The 19,354-nt window shown below is 38.2% G+C and overlaps 1 protein-coding gene and 1 non-coding gene across 2 annotated transcripts in view; one reads left to right on the forward strand and one right to left on the reverse strand.

The window, feature by feature from the left end:
* LOC136034749 (uncharacterized) overlaps nt 1-15,902 on the reverse strand; it is a 30,761-nt gene extending 14,859 nt beyond the window's left edge. Inside the window, exons 1-2 of the mRNA XM_065716131.1 lie at nt 15,839-15,902; nt 8,521-8,765 (exon numbers count right to left, since the gene is read on the reverse strand). Coding sequence (XP_065572203.1) covers nt 8,521-8,765; nt 15,839-15,840 — 247 coding nt within the window. The 5' untranslated portion in view covers nt 15,841-15,902. The remainder of the gene's footprint in view (nt 1-8,520; nt 8,766-15,838) is intronic.
* On the forward strand, nt 14,494-14,566 carry Trnak-uuu (transfer RNA lysine (anticodon UUU)). Its single transcript has one exon. It is a non-coding gene; the product is annotated as a tRNA-Lys (tRNA).
* Nucleotides 15,903-19,354: the final 3,452 nt, after the last annotated feature.

Below are 19,354 nucleotides of genomic sequence, written 5' to 3' on the forward strand. Positions count from 1 at the left end.
TACTAAGAAAAGCTAAAAAACTAAAAAAAAGAAAAAACTAAAAAAAATTGGGAATTGCACAAATATTTCAATATATTTTGACAATAGATTAAAGTAATTCGAAAACCTTAAAACAGATACCCCAAATTTTGAAGTTTAATATAAATTGTTGGAGCTTTAGCATGCTTGGCACGTAAAGATTTTTCAAGTGTCAATGTTAGAATGAACGTTGACAAATTGAAGAAAACAAATCAATAAAAAGAAGAAACTAAAAAAAAGAAAAAACTAAAAAAGAAAAAAAACAAAAAAGAAGAAACTGTATCTATATATATATAAATATATATATATATATATATATATATATATATATATATATATATATATATATATATATATAAATAAGTTGTATATATGCATGTTTGTTTGTTTGTGGGTTTGCATTTGAGGTCATTATAAGTATATAAGGCTTTGTATATGACGTCATTATAAGATGACACTACAGACCGCGACACCGTGACACAAATGACGACCGGGACACAGGGAATATAAATGACGACCGGGACACTCAAAGAGAAATTACAGACCGGGACACCGGGACACAAATGACGACCGGGACAGAGGGAATATAAATGACGACCGGGACACTAAAAGAGAGATTACAGACTGGGATACCGGGACACAAATGACGACCGGGACACAGGGAATATAAATGACGACCAGGACACAGGGACACAACTACAACGGGGACGCCAGGGGCACAGGGGGATATATAAATGACGATGGGGACACAGGGAATGTTCGACTAGCAATCACCATCAACAAAGCTCAAGGGCAATCGTTAGAAAAATGCGGTATGCGGGTTTAAAAATGCAGTAATGCGGTAGATCTGAATACGGATTGTTTTCCCATGGACAATTATTATGTCGCATGTTCAAGAGTTGGTAAACCTGACAATCTATTTATATGGACAGACAATGGGACAGCAAAGAATGTTGTATATTTGCATGTTTTACGTAGTTAATATATATATATATATATATATATATATATATATATATATATATATATATATATATATATATATATATATATATATATATATATATATATATATATATATATTCACAGGTGGGACACAGGGACACAACTACAATGGCGCGTAACTAGGGGCGAAGCGCCCCCACCAACTAGGTGTTGGGGTGGCGCTTATGTTGATTAATGGAGGAACAAGATATCGAGCATACACTGTCAAAATGGCACCTTTTTATACATTCTTTGAAATACAGCTCAAAGGCTGTATTGCTCCGAAATGGAAAAAGAACATCTATACCAATTGCTTCTTTATCATCGATGAGAAAAACTTACATGAACTTGGTAGCTCCTCTAGTTGCAATCATGCATAAAAATTCAACTGGCGTATATTGTGAGAGTTAAATATCACAGCTATATAAATGGGTGTCTAAGATGGGTCTATGCTTAATACTATTAATTTTTATTTTTTAGGGATAGCTCTGCAATAGACCACTATTAAAAAAAAAGAAAAAGACAAAAAAAAAAAAACAATGGCCAAATAGAACATATTTTCAGCTTAGAAGTAGCAATATTAAGTATATTTCCCTTTATTTAATCGATTTTTTTTCTTTCTCCACTTCACATTAAATAAGGACTTATGTGAAACTTAGTGAGGGTTATGGACAAAGAAAGTGAGGGACTTAAATATTTCAAAAAACTTTTTCCATAATTAAGCGAAGCTGAGCTTAAAGAGGGCATTTTTAATGGACGCATTTTATCAGCGCTTTTATGCTCGAAACTGCAATTGACAAGGCGAGACGGCCCGCATTATTTAAGTAAAACTGTTGTGCATTTTGTGTCAACTGGAAGGACACAGTGTTTCAATGATTTCAAATTTAAGATTTATTATAAACACATGGAAATTAATTTTTTTGTTGTGGGTACAATACAAAACAAGAAAATACACGAGATAAATAAATTAAAACCATAAGTAGTTGTGTATGAAAGCTCGTTGAGTTCAGATAAAATCAAGAGATCCATTGACACAAATAGATTGACCAGTTTGAATAGGTAAAAGCAAAAGCAAAAAATGTAACAGCAAAGTAGATGTAAAAGCAAAAAATATAGAACGGCATGAAGAATTTGATTTTGCCTACTTTCCAACCGAAACTAAAAATGCACCTACAACAATTTTCATATAGTATTAGATTGAGTAAGATTTTTAAGAGGGGGGGGGGCAAGGAGTGTTCAATACTTTTTCTAACGGTTCACACTTTTCTTTATTTTTGGTCTTTGAGGGAAGGTGAGCAGGCGTAAGCACCTAGAACCTCCAGTTTTTGCACCCTTGCTACCCAATTAGAAATAAACTAGACCTATATTGCCCGGGCAGCACTTTGGACTAAATTGACTTTGCAGCCAGTTGAACTTTATCCTTTCCAATCGTAGAACTAGTACGGATGAAAACTCGGAACAATGTCTTATATAATCTAGTTGGTATTATGAAGCTATACCTAACTCTTCAGAATCAAAATACCATAGATGACATTCTATTATTGTTACGAAACTATCTCATTGTTTTACATTCTCGTTTGTGCTTGTTTCTTTTCTATCGGTTAAATCATGAAGTTGTCAGCCTGTCGAAATTTTTAAAACGGTATGTTCAAACAAGAACGCAATCAGTTATCACATGACCAAAGGCTATTCCTTAGCGTTGAAAAAACAACAACTACAAAATAATATCGAAAGAAGGGACTAAATTGACTTTGCAGCTAGTTGAACTTTATCCTTTTCAATCGTAGACATCGTGATGGATGAAAACTTGGCAAAATATCTTATATAATCTAGTTGGTATTATAAAGCTATCCGTAACTTTTCAGGATTAGAATACCATAGGTGACGCTAATTATTACGAAACTACCTCATTGTTTTACGTTATCGTTTGTAGCCTTTGCGTAAACACTTAATTATGTCAGATTTAAAGAGATAGAATACAATGTGCACCAATTTGCACAAATTTCTAGCCCAAAGTGAACAGATTCTTACTCACAAGTCCTTCTCCCGTGATAGACATCAAGTTCACCGGAAACAAATAAATGGGTAGACCAAATAGCAGAAGTTGCAAACCCCTCATCGCTGAAGATAATTGTAGCCCAACAGCCGATTATTACTTACAAGTCCCCTACATGTCTTACCACTGGAACCTAATTGGCTTAACCATCAAATACACCGGAAACAAATAATAGGTACACCAACTAGCAAAAGTGGCAAACCCCTCATTGCCGAAGATGATTATGAGCTAACAGCCGTTTCTCGCCCAAAGTGAACCAATTCTTACTTCTAAGTCCCTCTCTCGTGATAGGCATCCAATTCACGGGAAACAAATAAACGGGTACACCAACTAGCATAGTTGCAAACCCCTCATCGCTGAAGTGAACTGTGGCCTAACAGTAGATTATTACTTACAACTCCCCTACATGTCTTACCACTGGAACCAAATCGGCTTTACCATTAAATACAGTGGAAACAAATAATAGATACACCAATTAGCAAAAGTTGGTTACCCCTCATTGCCAAATGTGATTATTCCCTAACAGCCGACTGTTGCTTGCAAGTCCTCTATATGTCTCACAATTTGTATCGGCCTAGATTTCGTTTCAGTGTGTACCTTACTACTGAAGTTGTCAACCCCTTGAAACTTTCAAACTGGTATACCTCATGAAGGAATTTTTGTACCGAAAAATGGATGTCATATACTTTGATCAGCTCATCAAGAGCTATCGATTACTGTAAAAAAAAAAATTATGTATGTCTTAGTTCAAAAGTTGATCTTTTTTTTGCCGTAGGCAAACTTTCTAACGTCACCACTTAAAAAGGAGCAAAGGATAAGCTCCAATTTCTTTAGCAATGAGAGAACTCTTAAAGGTTATTAGGCACATCTGATACGATTTCCCTACCGCAATCCCAAGTCTGAAAAACCGAATGATAAACTCAGCTGAAATCACGAACAGAAATGGGTGGAAACAATAGATGACAGCACTTTCGGACCGGTGGGATAATGCCACATTTTTGCTTCTGTAGATTTTTCTATTTATCACTCAAAGAAGATATATTGGCTGTGGGGCCAGGTAACTGTCGCACATATTTAGCACTTATAGATTTTAGTCCATCTTCAATTTGAAAGTGATGCCTGCCTGCTTGTTTTCTAGAACAGAGCTTTCCACTCGAAAGCAGAAACATGGTTTGATGAAACGAAAGCTTGGCTGCACAACTTCAGATACTCCTCTCTGACATAGGCTATATAACTCCACTTCAGTTCGCACACCATAGGCTCTGGCTCGTGGACAAGCAAAAACCATCCTTTTTGGCCCCAGGCAAGAGTTCTACGGAGCTTACCAAAATGAAATGTCATATTCATCAATCCGGCCTGAAGTCCACACTTTCCGGAAAAACCGCACAGGTTAGACACTTACCAGTTTCCAGGAATAAGCTGATATTGGCGGCATAGGAAAAAAAAGAAAAAAAAAAACAAGGCAAAACCAAAGTGTTGCTCTCGCAACACAAATAAGCAACTTCGTGGGTAGGGCTATCTTCGGGCGTCCTTCGAATAATCATTAGTTTTTCCAAGCTTCATCAATATTTTATTAGCCTATATCACAAAAAAACTAAGCTACACAGCAAGAAGGTTCATATGCGTTTTAGGGATGGGTAAGGGGGTTGAAAAGTTTTTTGTGGGTCGGTGGCGAAATTTGAAAACAATTCTTTCCAAAAAAGTATCAAATCTTTTTTTTTGGTCGAATGTCTTGATCTTCCAGAGGAGGGACTGAGCTCAAGTCTCGTCTTTCCTTCCCTGTGGGTAACCTTGTCATCCATTAAAGAGATGTGTTTAGTGGCTCGGAGAAGAGTGGAAGGACTGAAAGAAGGGTGCCCTTTTAGGACCCTTCCCATTAGCTAATTTTGCCTGAAAGTCTTGCGACGTACACATTAATTTTCTAGCATATTGGGCAAGTCCCCCTCCCAAACAATCGCAAGTATACCAAATTGTAAGCTAGACTAGGACATAAAAATGACTGTATTTTGGTTCCACGTTCTTCTCAATGAAAAAATGGACGTCAGCAGCCTTTCAGCTGAAATTCTCGATTTTTCCAAATTTCCCGGATATCACAGGCTTTTCACTGGCTTCTATTTTTACCATTTTACGCAACAAATTGGCACTAAACTGTCCTTAGCTGTGCCGTAATTTCTTTCATTTCTTATAATGTGCTATCACTTTAAATTTTTGTTCAGATGAATGGTGTCCTGACATTCTACAACCGCTGGTTGATGCAACAACCCCCGAAAAAAGAATCTGAAAAAAAGACAGCACGTAATTCTGCTGGTGCGAGGGACCCCCAGCTATTGATAAAATAAATAACCTTCTATTCCTTTCATAGTTTCCTCCCCCTTTCTTTCACTTTCATTCCCTTTTTTCGATACACACGTTTAATATCGCGACGATAGCTATGTATTGCTTTTGAAAAATTTTGTGCAACTGGTGTCTATATTGGCTGTGATGTCATCTGACTGTGAGGTTGGATGGCATAAAGTGTTTGAATATGCCAGCTGGGTGTTTGCGCAGTGGTGACTGCCCGCTCTTGATTGGTCAGAAGACCGAAGGGTTACACACCACTATGAAAACTATAAGAAATATATTCAATTTGGATTTTAGTTTTGTGATTGGTTCGAGATCAACAGTAAGTTTCTCTGATTATATTTATGAACATTTGTTTCTTCCTAGGCCAGAATAATATGATTTTATAGCTTATAAATTTCTCTGGCAGCAATAACCTCCGAATGAGTTTGGTACATCTTGTGGAAGTTCATACCCAGAAGTACAACATTGTAGAATAAAACTGTTTTTTTTTCTATAGACATAATTTACCCGTTTGGTTATACCTGCGGTGTTCGCCGCTCTCCAAACCGGCTCCATTCAAGGGTGGCAGTCTACGATGGCCACTGGATAGAGGCAGTACGTTTTCTAGTCCATAAAGATAGCCCAATATCGTAATGTTTACAAGTATTCTCAATAGGTTTGTGGTGTACCCCTCAGTATTATCGCCGCTAAATATCGCCCCTGCGATATTCAACAATTAAGGCAGTGGGCTTTCGAACCCAGGCATCTGAGATTTTTGAGAAAATCTCCCCTCCACACTAACAAAATCCTTAGTAGTGGTGGTAGCGATTCAAATCTCCTGTTTAAGAAGATAAATGCTAGTTAAGCCTATAAAAACAGCTTGCTTAAACTACGAAAGTAGCCAAGAATTTAAAACTATCTTGTTTGAATTTCATTGGCCCGGCCAAAACTAGAAAAAGTGCCTTAAGACAATTACTGTTTTGGGAATCGTAAGTAGTATGAGGTCATTCAGCAACTACATCCCCTTGGATCCCCAGTACCGGCAATTGTTTTTTAAGACCATACAGGACGGGATCCCCAAGTGCTGCTATCTAAACAACTAAAGTACAATGGCGTTATTGTTCACTACATTTATAGATGGCGACATGTTTTCTCGGTAATATGCTATTTGATTGACTTCTGGCTATCTCGGAAAGGGGTTAGGTTAGGAAAATGAAACTTTTAGGGATGGGTCTACAGGCTAAAATATGTCCTGGGAAGATATTTTGAAGTACATACCTCCACTCCTTCTCCCTCTAGAGGACCCTGACCTTTGATGACCTTCAAAAATATGTGTGTTATAAAAGTGAAATCTTGCAAAATAGATCTTCTGCTTGAAGGAGGTGCAACAAAATAGTTTTCAGCTTCACAACTTTGTTCAATCCCAATTTATAAGGTTTTAAAGATGTGCAGACACATTTCCTGCATTTAAAAAAAAGCATTGATATGGCTCAGAATTCTACTCAAAAAACAGGAAATGCATTTTCAGAACTAAATGCAGAGAAAAGCAACTGGAAACTGAAAATTAAGGTAAGATGTTGTTTTGTTAAAATTTCAATAGGTATAGACCTGTCATGTAGGCGAATTTCCAGGTTCTCTAGAGGGAGAAGGAGTGGAGGTGGGTACTTTAAAATATCCTCCTGGGATAAATTTTAGCCTGTAGACCCATCCCTGAAAATTTCATTTTCATAGCCTAACCCCTTTCTGGGATAGCTAGAAGTCACTCAACTAGAATTTTACCGTTTTCTCTTTCAATGACGCTTTTTTTAGCTTCTAAGTAGTTTTTCTAATGAATCTAAGAAATTTTGTCTGGTGTAGGCATCGAACAAGAAACCAAGATTTTCTTTGGTGAAAGAACGAAGCGTCAGTCAACTGAACTAAAAAGTCATGAATGTTATTATGTTCTAAGAAATACATTCTAGGCAATCAATGCATTGTTTCAGGGTGCAAGCCACCTGGTGTTAAGCATCACTGTATCGTGCCAAGATAATATGCAACTGATATACATTAAGATAAATGTTTTTTGGGATATCTTTGCATCGTTCCGAGAACTCTTTGTTTCCGAGATTTTCTTGGTATGTATCCAAGAATTTCAAGAATGATGCGTTAGTCAACCGAGCCAACATATCAATGATTTAATTTAGTTTTTTTAAATATATTCTAAGCAAATACCATCAACAGGTTGTTTCCGAGTGCTTTTTTTGCATCATTTCGAGAATATGCATACCACAGTGATTTGAGATGGTTGCTAGATGGACATATTGATTATGTATTCTGATGGTAACGAGCATACTGATTCTTTTGATGGTCAATGACACTTGTTTCGGTCCCAAAAAATTGTCAAGTCAAGAAAAAATAGATTTCAAATGAGCCCTTAGAAAAACCCCTCTATGATGCTCTTTTGCCCTAAAAGGGACACTTCAGTGCTTTCCATGTAAAAAGAGACTTTTCTTGATGTTAAAGGCGGAGGGCTGTAAGTTTCCTGCAGGGATTCTCATCAATGAATGATACATTTTTCATTTCGATTGCACGCCATTTTCGAGGGTTTCAGACTCTTTTTTTTTAATTTACCGTAAACGAAATAATAGTCACAATTTCTAGATCAGCTTCAAATTATATTTTTTTCTTACTTGACAGTTTTATTTTCAAAACACGTTTTTAAACATTTTGGTTACTATGGGCCGCGGTTCACTCTTTACGAGGTTGTAGCTATTTGCTGCAACCATGATTCCAGCTGCTGCGGTAACCATGATATGCCAACTATCCGATGAAAAATATAAAAAAAAATTTAAAGCTATGCCTCTGTGTCCAAATAAACATGTACTAAATAATTAATCCTTTTAATATTTATTTACAAGTAAAAATTTTAATTAATAAAGTGCAAAAAACTATACATGAAATCATGAAATTTTGAATCGGAAGTAAACAACATGGGCTCTGAGAATGCACCAAAAAGAGAATACAATAGACCATTGTAAAAAAAAAGGATTCATTATTAAATTTTTTAGCTTTAAACTGAGACGGATCAAGTTTAAAAAGTATAATTTCCTATGTTGAACTTTCTAGAAACCAATTCTTTGCGTATAATTCCATTTACATACCTATATCTGATCTTCGGATTCTTACAGCCAAAAGCTTATTGGTTGGATATTCCTGCGCAAAAATAGTGGCAAGGTCAGTAGAAGAGACACCTTCGCATATTAAGCTTGGCCTGACATCTGTTGGCACCTCTTGCAAACAAGTGCACGGAGATACTAATTCAGAAGCTGGACAAAATGGATAGTCCGCCCGAAAAGCAGAAACATTTGATATTAACACAATTAGACACAGACCTTTGAGTATCTGCCTGAAAAATATGAAATTCAGTGTTGAAGCAAGATCTGTATATAAAACAATTCGTGGTAACGGACTGCGACTAAACAACGACCTAGCCCAATAGTAACCAAACTCTAAAAACGGAACTTTGATACCAATAGGTGCCTCAAAAAAATTGGCTTATTATGTTGATTTCAAATATGTAAGTTTCATTAAATTTAGTCTTACCCATCAAAGGCTACGAGCCTAAGAACATTTGCCTGATTTTCGAAAAAGGAGAAACATCCCCCTAAAGGTCATAGAATCTTAATGAAAATCATACCTTTCGATTCACCGCATCAGAGAACCGTACTATAGAGCTTTCAAGCTTCTACCTATAAATATGCGGAATTTTGTAGTTTTTTTTTGCCAGAAGAAATATCACGGATACGTGTGTATTTGTTTTTTTCCCATGGGTGATATATCGACCCAATGGTCCTAGAGTATCAGGAGAGGGCTCATTCGAACAGATATAAAAAGTTCTAGTGCCCTATTTAAGTGACCAAAGAGATTGCAGGGCAAGTAGGCCCCCTCCCAAGCCCCTTTTTCTCAAAATCGTCCAATCAAAATTTTAAATAGCCATTTTGTTCAGCATAGTTGAAACGTCAAATAACTATGCATTTGGAGATGTCATGACCACACACACACACACGCGCGCACACACACACAAACACACACACACACACACGCACATTAGTGCTGCAACTGAGACCTTTAGCATCTCTGCTGATATACAATCTTCTCCAGGGTATTTACAATTCTTCAATCTATTGGTAGCCGCTTTAATTTCTACAGCACTTGAGGCCTCCACACTTATGTTTAGGGAGAAGGATTGCCTGGTGAGAATGTCGGATAGCTCATCGGGTGGTGGCCTAGTGATGACTCTTTCGAAGTAGGATTTCAATAACTCATTTACTATTGTTAGTTCAGTCATGAGTACATCAGATTGGTCTCGATCTGGGCCGTTAACGGTTCGCTTCTTTCCAACGATGTCACTTCTGATCTGATATACGGCTCTACAATCTCATCTCTTGGCTGCTTCCTCAGCAAGTTTGCCTTTGTTCTCCATCAGGGTTCGGTGGTCATTCCTTTCGATGTTTTTTATGGCTTTGTCTACTTTGCGGTAGCGTGCGTTTTTCAAGATTAAACGACCTGGTGTTTGGTTTCAAAGAAGGGTTTGTTTTATGAGTTTCCTCTCCTTTATAAGATTCCAAGTTTGGTTAGAGAGCCATTGGTCTTTAAGGTGTTTCTTGTACCCCAGTATTTCTGTCACCACCGTAAGGATGGAGTTTTTCGCAGTTTCCCACGGTTATTCTTGGTCTGGGTCTTATGGCACGGAAAATGATTCGAATCTGCTAGAAAGTTCGACCACGAAGTTTTTTTTTACTGTGCTATGAAGTACTTTGTCTGAGTCAAAAGGTGGGTTTGGATAGGATACTTGTTTAACATTTTTCGTCAGTTTGACTTTAAATTTGACCCTAAATTAGCTCCTCTATGTGAATGCACGTCTATGAGGCTAGTGCACCATTTGTGACTCACTAGGCAGTGATCCATCTGATTTCTGGTGACGCAATCTGGAGACGGCCAGAAATATTTTCAGATATCACGGTGTTGGAACAAGCTCCCACCAATAACTAGGTCATTTGAGAGCGCAAAATCTATTCGAAGCTCACCATTTTCGTTCCGATTACCAAGGCCATGACAACCCACAGACTAGGGGCAAAAATCGCGGTCGTCATCAATTTTGCACTAAAATCACCGACAAAACAAGCTATGTCATATCTAAGTATATCACTGGCAACTGATTTTAGGGCTCTGTAAAATTCTTTTTTACATCATCGCTTGCTTCGTTTCTGGGTGCATAACAGACCACCACAGACTGTTTTGCATGCTGGCTGACAAACCCTTACTGTCATGCTGGCTGACAAAGGTCAATATCAATTGCTCATTCAATTTTGACACTAGACTAAAACCATAAATCGCTCAGTAACTATCTTCAAGACATTTTTATGGCACTTGGTATTAACCAAGTGACATATAGCGATCACAAATTCTATCGGTCTGTCGGCCTGTCTGTCTGTCTGTCCCGGTTTTGCTACTTTCGGCACTTCCAGGTAAGCTAGGACGATGAAATTCAACAGGCGTATCAGGGACTGGACCAGACTAAATTAGAAATATTCGTTTTCCCGATTTGGCCATCTGGGGGGAGGAGGTGGGGGGCCGGTTAATTCGGAAACAATAGAAAAAATGAAGTATTTTTAACTTACGAACGGGTGATGAGATTTTGATGAAATGTGATGTTTGAAAGGATATCGTGTCTCAGAGCTCTTATATTAAATACCAAGCAGATCCGATGACATTGGGGGGAGTTGGAGGGGGAACCTAAAATCTTTGAAAACGCTTAGAGTGGAGGGATCGGGATGAAACTTGGTGAGAAAATGAGCAGAAGTCCTAAATACGTTATAGACATAACCGGAACGGATCTGCTCTGTTTGAGGGATTTGAGGGGGGGGGGGGTTAATTCTGAAAAATTATAAAAATGAGGTATTTTTAACTTAAGAAAGAGACATTGAATCTTAATGAAATTTGAAGTTTGGAAGGATAACGTTTCTCATACCCCAGCCGGATCCGGTGACATTGGGGCGAACTGAGGGGGAACCTAAAATCTTGGAAAACGCTTAGAGTGGAGGGATCGGGATGAAACTTGGCGGGAAAAATATGCACAGGTCCTAGATGCATGATTGACTGACATAACCGGAATGGATCCACTCTCTTTGAGGGATTTGGGGGGAGGGGAGGGTTAATTCCGAGAAATTGAAAAAATGAGGTATTTTAAACTGAAGATGGAGTGATCGGATCTTAATGAAATTTGATGTTTGGAAGAAAATCACGTCTCAGAGCTCTTATATTAAATCCCGACCGGAACTGGTGAAGGGGCAGTTGGGGGGGAACCTAAAATCTTGGAAAATGCTTAGAGTGGAGGGATCAGGATGAAACTTGGTGAGGAAAATAAGCACAAGTCCTATATACGAGATTAACACAACCGCAATGGATCTGCTCTGTTTGGAGGAGTTGGGGGGGGGGGTAATTCTAAAATATTAGAAAAAACGAAATTTTTTTAACTTACGAAAGAGTGATCGTATCTTAATGAAATTTCATACTTTGAAGGACCTCGAAACTCGGATCTCTTATTTTAAATCTTGATCGGATCCAGTGCCACGCTTAAAGCGGAGAGATCAGGATGAAACTTGGTGGAAAGAATAAGCACAAGTCCAAGATAGGTGACTTACATAACCGGACCGGGTCCGCTCTCTTTGGTGGAGTTGGTGGGGGGAGTAATTCGAAAAAATTAGAAAAAATGAGGTATTCTTAACTTACGAACGGGTGATCAGATCTTAATGAGATTTGATATCTAGAAAGATCTTGTGCTTTAGAACTCTTATTTTTAATCCCGACCAGATCCATTGACATTGAAGGGAGTTTGAGGGGGAAGCCAGAATTCTTGGAAAACATGAAAATCAATCTTACGTATGGGTGATCAGATCTTAATGAAAATTGATATATAGAAGAATCTTATGTCTAAGATGCTCCATTTTCAATTAAAATCAGATCCGGGGTCATAGAGGGTTGGAGGGGTGAAACAGAAATCGTTGGAACCGGAAATCTTGGAAAACGCTTAAAGTCAAGAGATCGGGATGAAACTTGATGTGAAGAATAAGCACAAGTTATAGATACGAGATATACATAATTGGTACGAATCCGTTCTCTTTGGGGGAGCTGGGGGTTGTTAATTTAAAAAATTAGAAAAATTGAAGTGTTTTTATCTTAAGAACGGGTGACCAGATCTTAATGAAATTTTATATTTAGAAGGAACTCATGTCTCAGAGCTCTTGTGTCAAATCCCGACCAGATCTGTTGACATTGGGGGGAGTTGGAGGGCGAAACTGGAAATCTTCGAAAACGCTTATAAATGTTGTAGATACGTGATTAATGTAACCTGAGTTAATCGACTCTCTTTGGGGGAGCTAGGTGACGTGGTTCAGTGCTTTGGCGAGTTTGGTGTTTCTGGACGTACTAAGTCGATGAAAATTTATAGGTGTGTCAGGGAGCTGTACAAATTGACTTGATAAAGTCGTTTTCCCCGATTCGACTATCTGGAGGGCTGAAGGGAGAAGAAAAATTAGAAAAATTGAGTTATTTTTAGCTTACGAGTGGGTGATCGGATCTTAATGAATTTGGATATTTGGAAGGACCTCGTGACTCAGAGCTCTTATTTTAAATCCCCACCGGCATTAAGCTTCTGGTTTTCCTTTTAAAGCAATCTATTGATTCTTAGAATCTATTGATCCTCGTCACAAGTGCCATATGAGCTCTTAGCTCTTGTTTTTTTTCTTCTTTCATTTTGTTTTTCATTTTCACGGAATTAGTAAAAAGAAAAAGATTAAATAAATAAAAACAAGTTTTCTTTTTTTAACAAAGCGAAGCCATGTCTTGAGCGGGGCAAAAAAAAACATAACTTACAATAACAGTGAACTAAAACTTTAAAGAAAGAGATATTGGACTTAATAAAAAAATAAACCAATAATGAACTTCCAACTGGGTCCTTTGAGTCGTTAATTTATACCTTTAGCCGTATCTGTAATTTGCAGATACACCCACTTGACGACCTGGATTGTGTCTTTTGGCTTAGTTTAACATAAAAATTCACTGAAATTTGAAACTTAATAACCTTAAGCCTTTCCTGAAATATTGCAGATATACTAGTTTGACAGCCTGGATGCAAACGGTATAACATATAACATAGGTAAATCAAGGAGGCACACTCGTGCCTCTTTAAAGAGGCGAACGACGACAATGTTAAGCGATCTTCGGTTCCATTGGTCGCAGAGGGATGGGGAGGGATGCATTTTGTAGCCCGACCTCCAACTAAGAAACCTGCCAAATTTCATCCCCCTCCGACTTTTCCTTCATGGGGAAAATCTGGCCAAAAGTTTCGACCCCCCAACCCCACCTCCCCTTTAACGTTGTCCGATCGGGCTGAAATTCACAAGTTAAGGTCCCCTAGGGCCCAGGAGCTTATCCACGAAATTTCAGCTCGATCCGATATTTCCTTCCTGTTTTCCAGAAACCACGCATAGCCACTTAATGTTCATGTTCTCCTTTTGTTTTTTTTTTCTCGCCACGCCTACAGGTCACAGCCGACATCGGATCTGGGTGTACGAAGACTCATTCGACCGCGGAATTCTCCGAGTAATTTTGCTTGAAAGTTTCGTCGGAGAATCTTAACCCCCCGATTTTCTAGCTTAGAAAAACCCCATTTCCCCATAAGAGCCCATGTTAAGTTTTTTGTTGTTAAAAGTTACGAATTTCAACATTCAAGTACATCAAAATGATCAGCTCGACATGGTGAGACTGACTGAAAGCTTCAAAAATTCTGTCTTAATCCGTAAAATTTTTATTTGAGAAAAATGACAGAAACCCTTTTTTTTCTGCCACGCCTACAGGTCACAGCCGACATCGGATCTGGGTGTACGAAGACTCATTCGACGCGGAATTCTCTGAGTAATTTTCCTGGAAAGTTTCGTCAGAAAATCTTAACCCCCGATTTTCTGGCTTAGAAAAACCCATTTCCCCATAAGAGCCCATGTTAATTTTTGAAATTCTTAAAAGTTATTTAAAAGTTATATTTGTACACATGCAGGTATTTCGACTTCAAACATGCCCGGTTAGCTCAGTCGGTAGAGCGTGGGACTTTTAATCCTAAGGTCAAGGGTTCAAGTCCCTTATCGGGCGGTTTTTTTCACAAAATATGAAAAAAAACTTCGTTTTCTTAAAGAGTTAAAGAGGCTGCGTCCCAAAGTCGAACCTTAAAACGTACAGGAATTAGGAGAGGCAGTCCTAATTCCTGTACCAGGAGTACAGGAATTATTGAATTACATCCACCATGGATTGTAGAAAAACGTACAGAAATAATATGAAAAAACTTCGTTTACTTAAAGAGTTAAAGAGGCTGCGTCCCAAAGTCGAACCTTAAAACGTACAGGAATTAGGAGAGGCAGTTGGGGGGCTGCCGCCCCCCAAACCCCCCGCTTTTAAAGACTCTTTTGTACAGGTTTTTTGTTTTGTTAATTAAAAGAGGGCCTTTCCGAAGCCAAGAGCGGGTGGTCAGGGGGGCGGTAGCCCCCCAAAACAAAAAACCTGTACAAAAGAGTCTTTAAAAGCGGGGGGTTTGGGGGGCGGCAGCCCCCCAACTGCCTCTCCTAATTCCTGTACGTTTTAAGGTTCGACTTTGGGACGCAGCCTCTTTAACTCTTTAAGAAAACGAAGTTTTTTCATATTATAATGGTAAGAAATCCTTTTCAATCTGCCAAGCTGTTAACAATATAGCCCTATTTGCCTCTTTTGAGAGGTTAATAAAATTTGCGCATTTTCATAACGGACTATTTTGTAAAATTTTTTGAATTATGGAATTATGAAAAATATTAGACATCCCATGCCCCTTGACTTTCTGGATATAAACCCCTCTTGCCTCCGATTAAAATGCTGGAAATTCGGCTAGTAAACATTTTAATATTGGTGAAATACTCTACGCTCGCTCGACTATGACAAATAATGACATTGACTTACCTAGCGAATACAGTGCCCTGTAGGAGAATTTTTCACAAGCTGTAAGTTTGACTTTTTCTCTTTTTCGTGCATCAAGTAGCTTCTTAGGATAGGTTATATTTTCACAACCTGCAGAATCATAAGCTAGATAAGACTACTAATTGATTTTCGAATAAGCTTGATTTTTGACCGTAACCAGTGGTAGGGGGCTGTTTGGTATTTTCTTTTTGTTCTGTATGCATATGTATGTGTATGTGTGCTTTAAAAAAAAATCTTTCTTCCTGTTTTCCCATTCATTCGGGCTTACCGGTTATATACAATAATTCATTTAATTTTACTATTTAGTTACAGTTGATATATTTGTTAAATAAAACTAGCTATAAAAAAGAACCTAATTTGTATTATTTTGGTTTTATAATAAAATACTTTCACGAAGAGCAAAAAAGAAGTCATATTTACATATTGAATCGCAATAGCTGTGACTTTCACTGTCAAGACACCAACTAATATTTTTAGACCATAGTATTCAAAGATAATGGTTTAAATCAACAAAAAAAAAAAGATAAACAGAAGCTTTAAAAAAATAAGATGTTTGATCAATGAATAGATCGTATGTCTTATACAGATAACAACGGTTAATTAATTAATCAAGGCCATATTCAGGAGAAAGGGGGTTACTGGGCTTGAGTCCCCTCCCTCTAAAGTTTTGTCGATTCATCCATGGGACGCATTGTGGTGTAATATTTGAGTTCCTTTAATAATATTCCTAATTTACTTCTTGATTTGATATTTGGTTTCAATTCTGTGAAAGAGGAATTATGTAAATATTTGCGTTTGAAATCCGTAAAATATAAAAGAGAATACAATTTATCTGCACTTAAAGCCCATTGACCATGACAAAATCAGAGGCAACGATATACTGTTGCCTACAGTAAAGGCCATACAGCTCCAATGTTTTATTATCTATTTATTAATTTTTCCCCCAGAGGCACTTCATATGGCAAGGTCGTCGTATAAACTTCACAGGGAGCTCATTCGATTGGAAATTGGAAGTTCTAGTGCTCTTTGTAAGAGTCAAAAGTTATCGGAGGACAGCTAGCCCCCCACGTCCTTTTTTCTCGAAATACATCCGACCTCGAGGGCAGATATTGTAGGTTACGCCATGGGAGCATATATGGTTCTTATAGAAGGGATGCTCGTGTAAACTTTGTAGACGGCTCATTTGATGGATTTGAAAGTTCTGGTTTATTTTTTAAGAGTCAAAAGAGATCAGAGGGCACGCACTTTTCCCGCCAAACCCACCCAATAAAAACTTTGAGATAGCTATTTTGTTAAAAATAGTTTAAACATCAGATAATAAAAACTCCATGGTTAACAAGACCTCCCAGGGCCGGATGCCAGGCGTTGTAAGTTGTGCCCTGACGGCATATACTATGGTTCTTTTAAAAGGGATGTTAGTATAAAGATCAGAGAGGGCTCATTTGATTGGAAATTGATAGTTCTGTTTAATTTTTTAGAGTCAAAAGAAATCAAAGGGCAAGTAGCCCCTTCCACGCCCTTTTTACACAAATACATCAAATAAAAATTTTGAGATAGCTATTCTGTTACAAATAGCTCAAAGATCATATAAAAAACAATCAAGAGTCGACACAATCCTCCAGGGCCTTGGGCGGACGTTTTAAGTTATGCTCTGGGGGGCATAAATGGTTCTTCTAGAAGGGATGCCCGTATAAACTTCAGAGAGGGCTCATTTGATTTGAAAACGAAAGTTCTAGTTCACTTTTTAAGAGCCAAAAGAGGTCAGGGGGGAACAAGCCCCCCCCACTATCTTTTCTTCAAACTCATCCGATAAAAAATTTATGAAAACCATTTCGTTAAAAATAGCTGAAATATCAGATAAAACAAAATCCGGGGTCTACAAAACCCTTCCCCCGGGCCCTGGACAGGCGTAGTAAGTTAGGATCTTGGGCCCTGTGTGGTTCTTATAGAAAGGATGCTCGTATAAAGTTCAGAGAAGGCTCATTTGATTCAAAATCGAAAGTTCCAGGTCACTTTTTAGGAGTCAAAAGAGAAAAGAGGGCAACTAGCCCCCCCCCCACTCCTTTACCTCCTAAATACAAACTTTGTACAAAGAAAAATACGCCTTTTTCTCCCAAATAACAAACACTCTCGAGTTGACACAATCCTCCAGGGCTTGGGGCAGGCATTGTGAGTTCTGCCCTGGGGGCATATATGATTCTTATTAGAAGGGATGCCCGTATAAACTTCAGATAGGGCACATTGGATTTAAAATTGAAAGTTCGAGTTCACTTTTTAAGAATCAAAAGAGATCAGGGGGCAACTAACTCCACCCCACGCCCTTTTTCTTCAAACTCATCCGATAAAATTCTAATAAAGCCATTTTGTAAAAAATAGTTCAAATATCAGATAGTATCGACTCTGGAATCTACAAGCCCCTTCCCTCCAGGCCCAGGGCAGGCGTTTTAAGTAATGACCTGAGGGCGTATATGGTCTTTATAGAAGGGATGCTCGTATAAACTTCAGAGAGGGCTCATTTGATTGGAAATCGAAAGTTCTAGTTCACATCGTAAGAGTCAAAAGATAAAAGAGGGCAATTAGCCCACCCCAAGCCTTTCCACCCAAATACATCCGATAAAAATTTTGAGATAGCCGTTTTGTTGAAAATAGTTCAAAGATCATATAACAAAAACTCTAGGGTCAACACGGCCCCGGGGCCTGGAGGCAGGCGTTGTAAGTTATGCCCTGAGGACACGTAGGGTTCTTATAGAAAGGAGGCTGGTATAAACTTGAGAGAGGGGTCATTTGATTGGAACATGAAGGCTCTAGTTCATTTTTTAAGCGTCGAAAGAGATCAGAGGGTAACTAGCTCCCCCACGCCATTTATTTCTAAGTCCATCCATTAAAAATTAGATGCTCTTATTAACGTTGGAGAGGGCTCATTTGATTGAAATTTGAAAGTTCTAGTTTGATTTTAAAGAGACAAAAGGGCAACTAGCCCTCCAAGCTCTTTTTTCCCCGAACCCCTTAGATAAAAACTTTCTAAGATAGTCATTTTGCTTAAAATAGTTCAAAAACAAGATAATAAAAACTCTAGAGTCGACACAAACCCCCAGAGCCCATTGGCAAGTGTTTTTAGTTATGCTCTGAGGGCATGTAAGCTTTTTATGTGAGGGGAGGTCATATAAACTTCATAGGTGGCTCATTTGATTGGAAATTTAAATTTCTAGTTGTCTTTTCATGAGTCAAAAGGGATCGGAATGTATCTAATCCCCCCCTGCCTACCCTCTTTTCCGCAAGTGCATCCTAACAAAATTTTGAGATTGCCAGTTTGTTTGAAAAAGTCCAATGATCAGACAACAAAAACTTCGGGGTCAACATAACCCCCCTCCCCTAGTGCCCGGGGGAAGGGTTTTAGCTTACGTCCTGGATGCATAGCTTTTGTGGAAGAAGTGATCGTATAAACCTCGAAGGGGACTCATATTATTAGAGAACTGAAATTTTCAATTCCCTTTTTAAGACTTATAAGTAATCCGATTGCCACTAGCCCCCAATCCCCCCCTCCACCACATACCCACATTTTCCCAAATGCATTTGATTGAATTTTTTAATAGCCGTTTTATTCAAAATAGATCAAAGATCATATAACAAAGACTCCAGAGATAACACAGCCCACCAAAACGTAAAGACAAGTGCTGTAAATTATGCCCCAGGGGCATTAAAGGTTCTTATGGAAGAGATAGTAGTATAAACTCTGAAGAGGGCTCATTCGATTGTATATTCGAATTTCTAGTGCTCTTTTTAAGATTAAAAAGTGACCGGAGGACAATTAGCTCCCTCTAAGGCCCCTTTTTTCTCCAAATGCATCTGATCAAAATTTTGAGATGGTCATTTTGTTAAAAAAAACTCAATAACAAAAACCCAGAGCTCTGGGGAAGTATTGTAAGTTATGCCCCT

The sequence above is a fragment of the Artemia franciscana genome, chromosome 13, assembly GCF_032884065.1.
Source record: "Artemia franciscana chromosome 13, ASM3288406v1, whole genome shotgun sequence".
Classification (NCBI taxonomy): Eukaryota; Metazoa; Arthropoda; class Branchiopoda; order Anostraca; family Artemiidae; genus Artemia; species Artemia franciscana.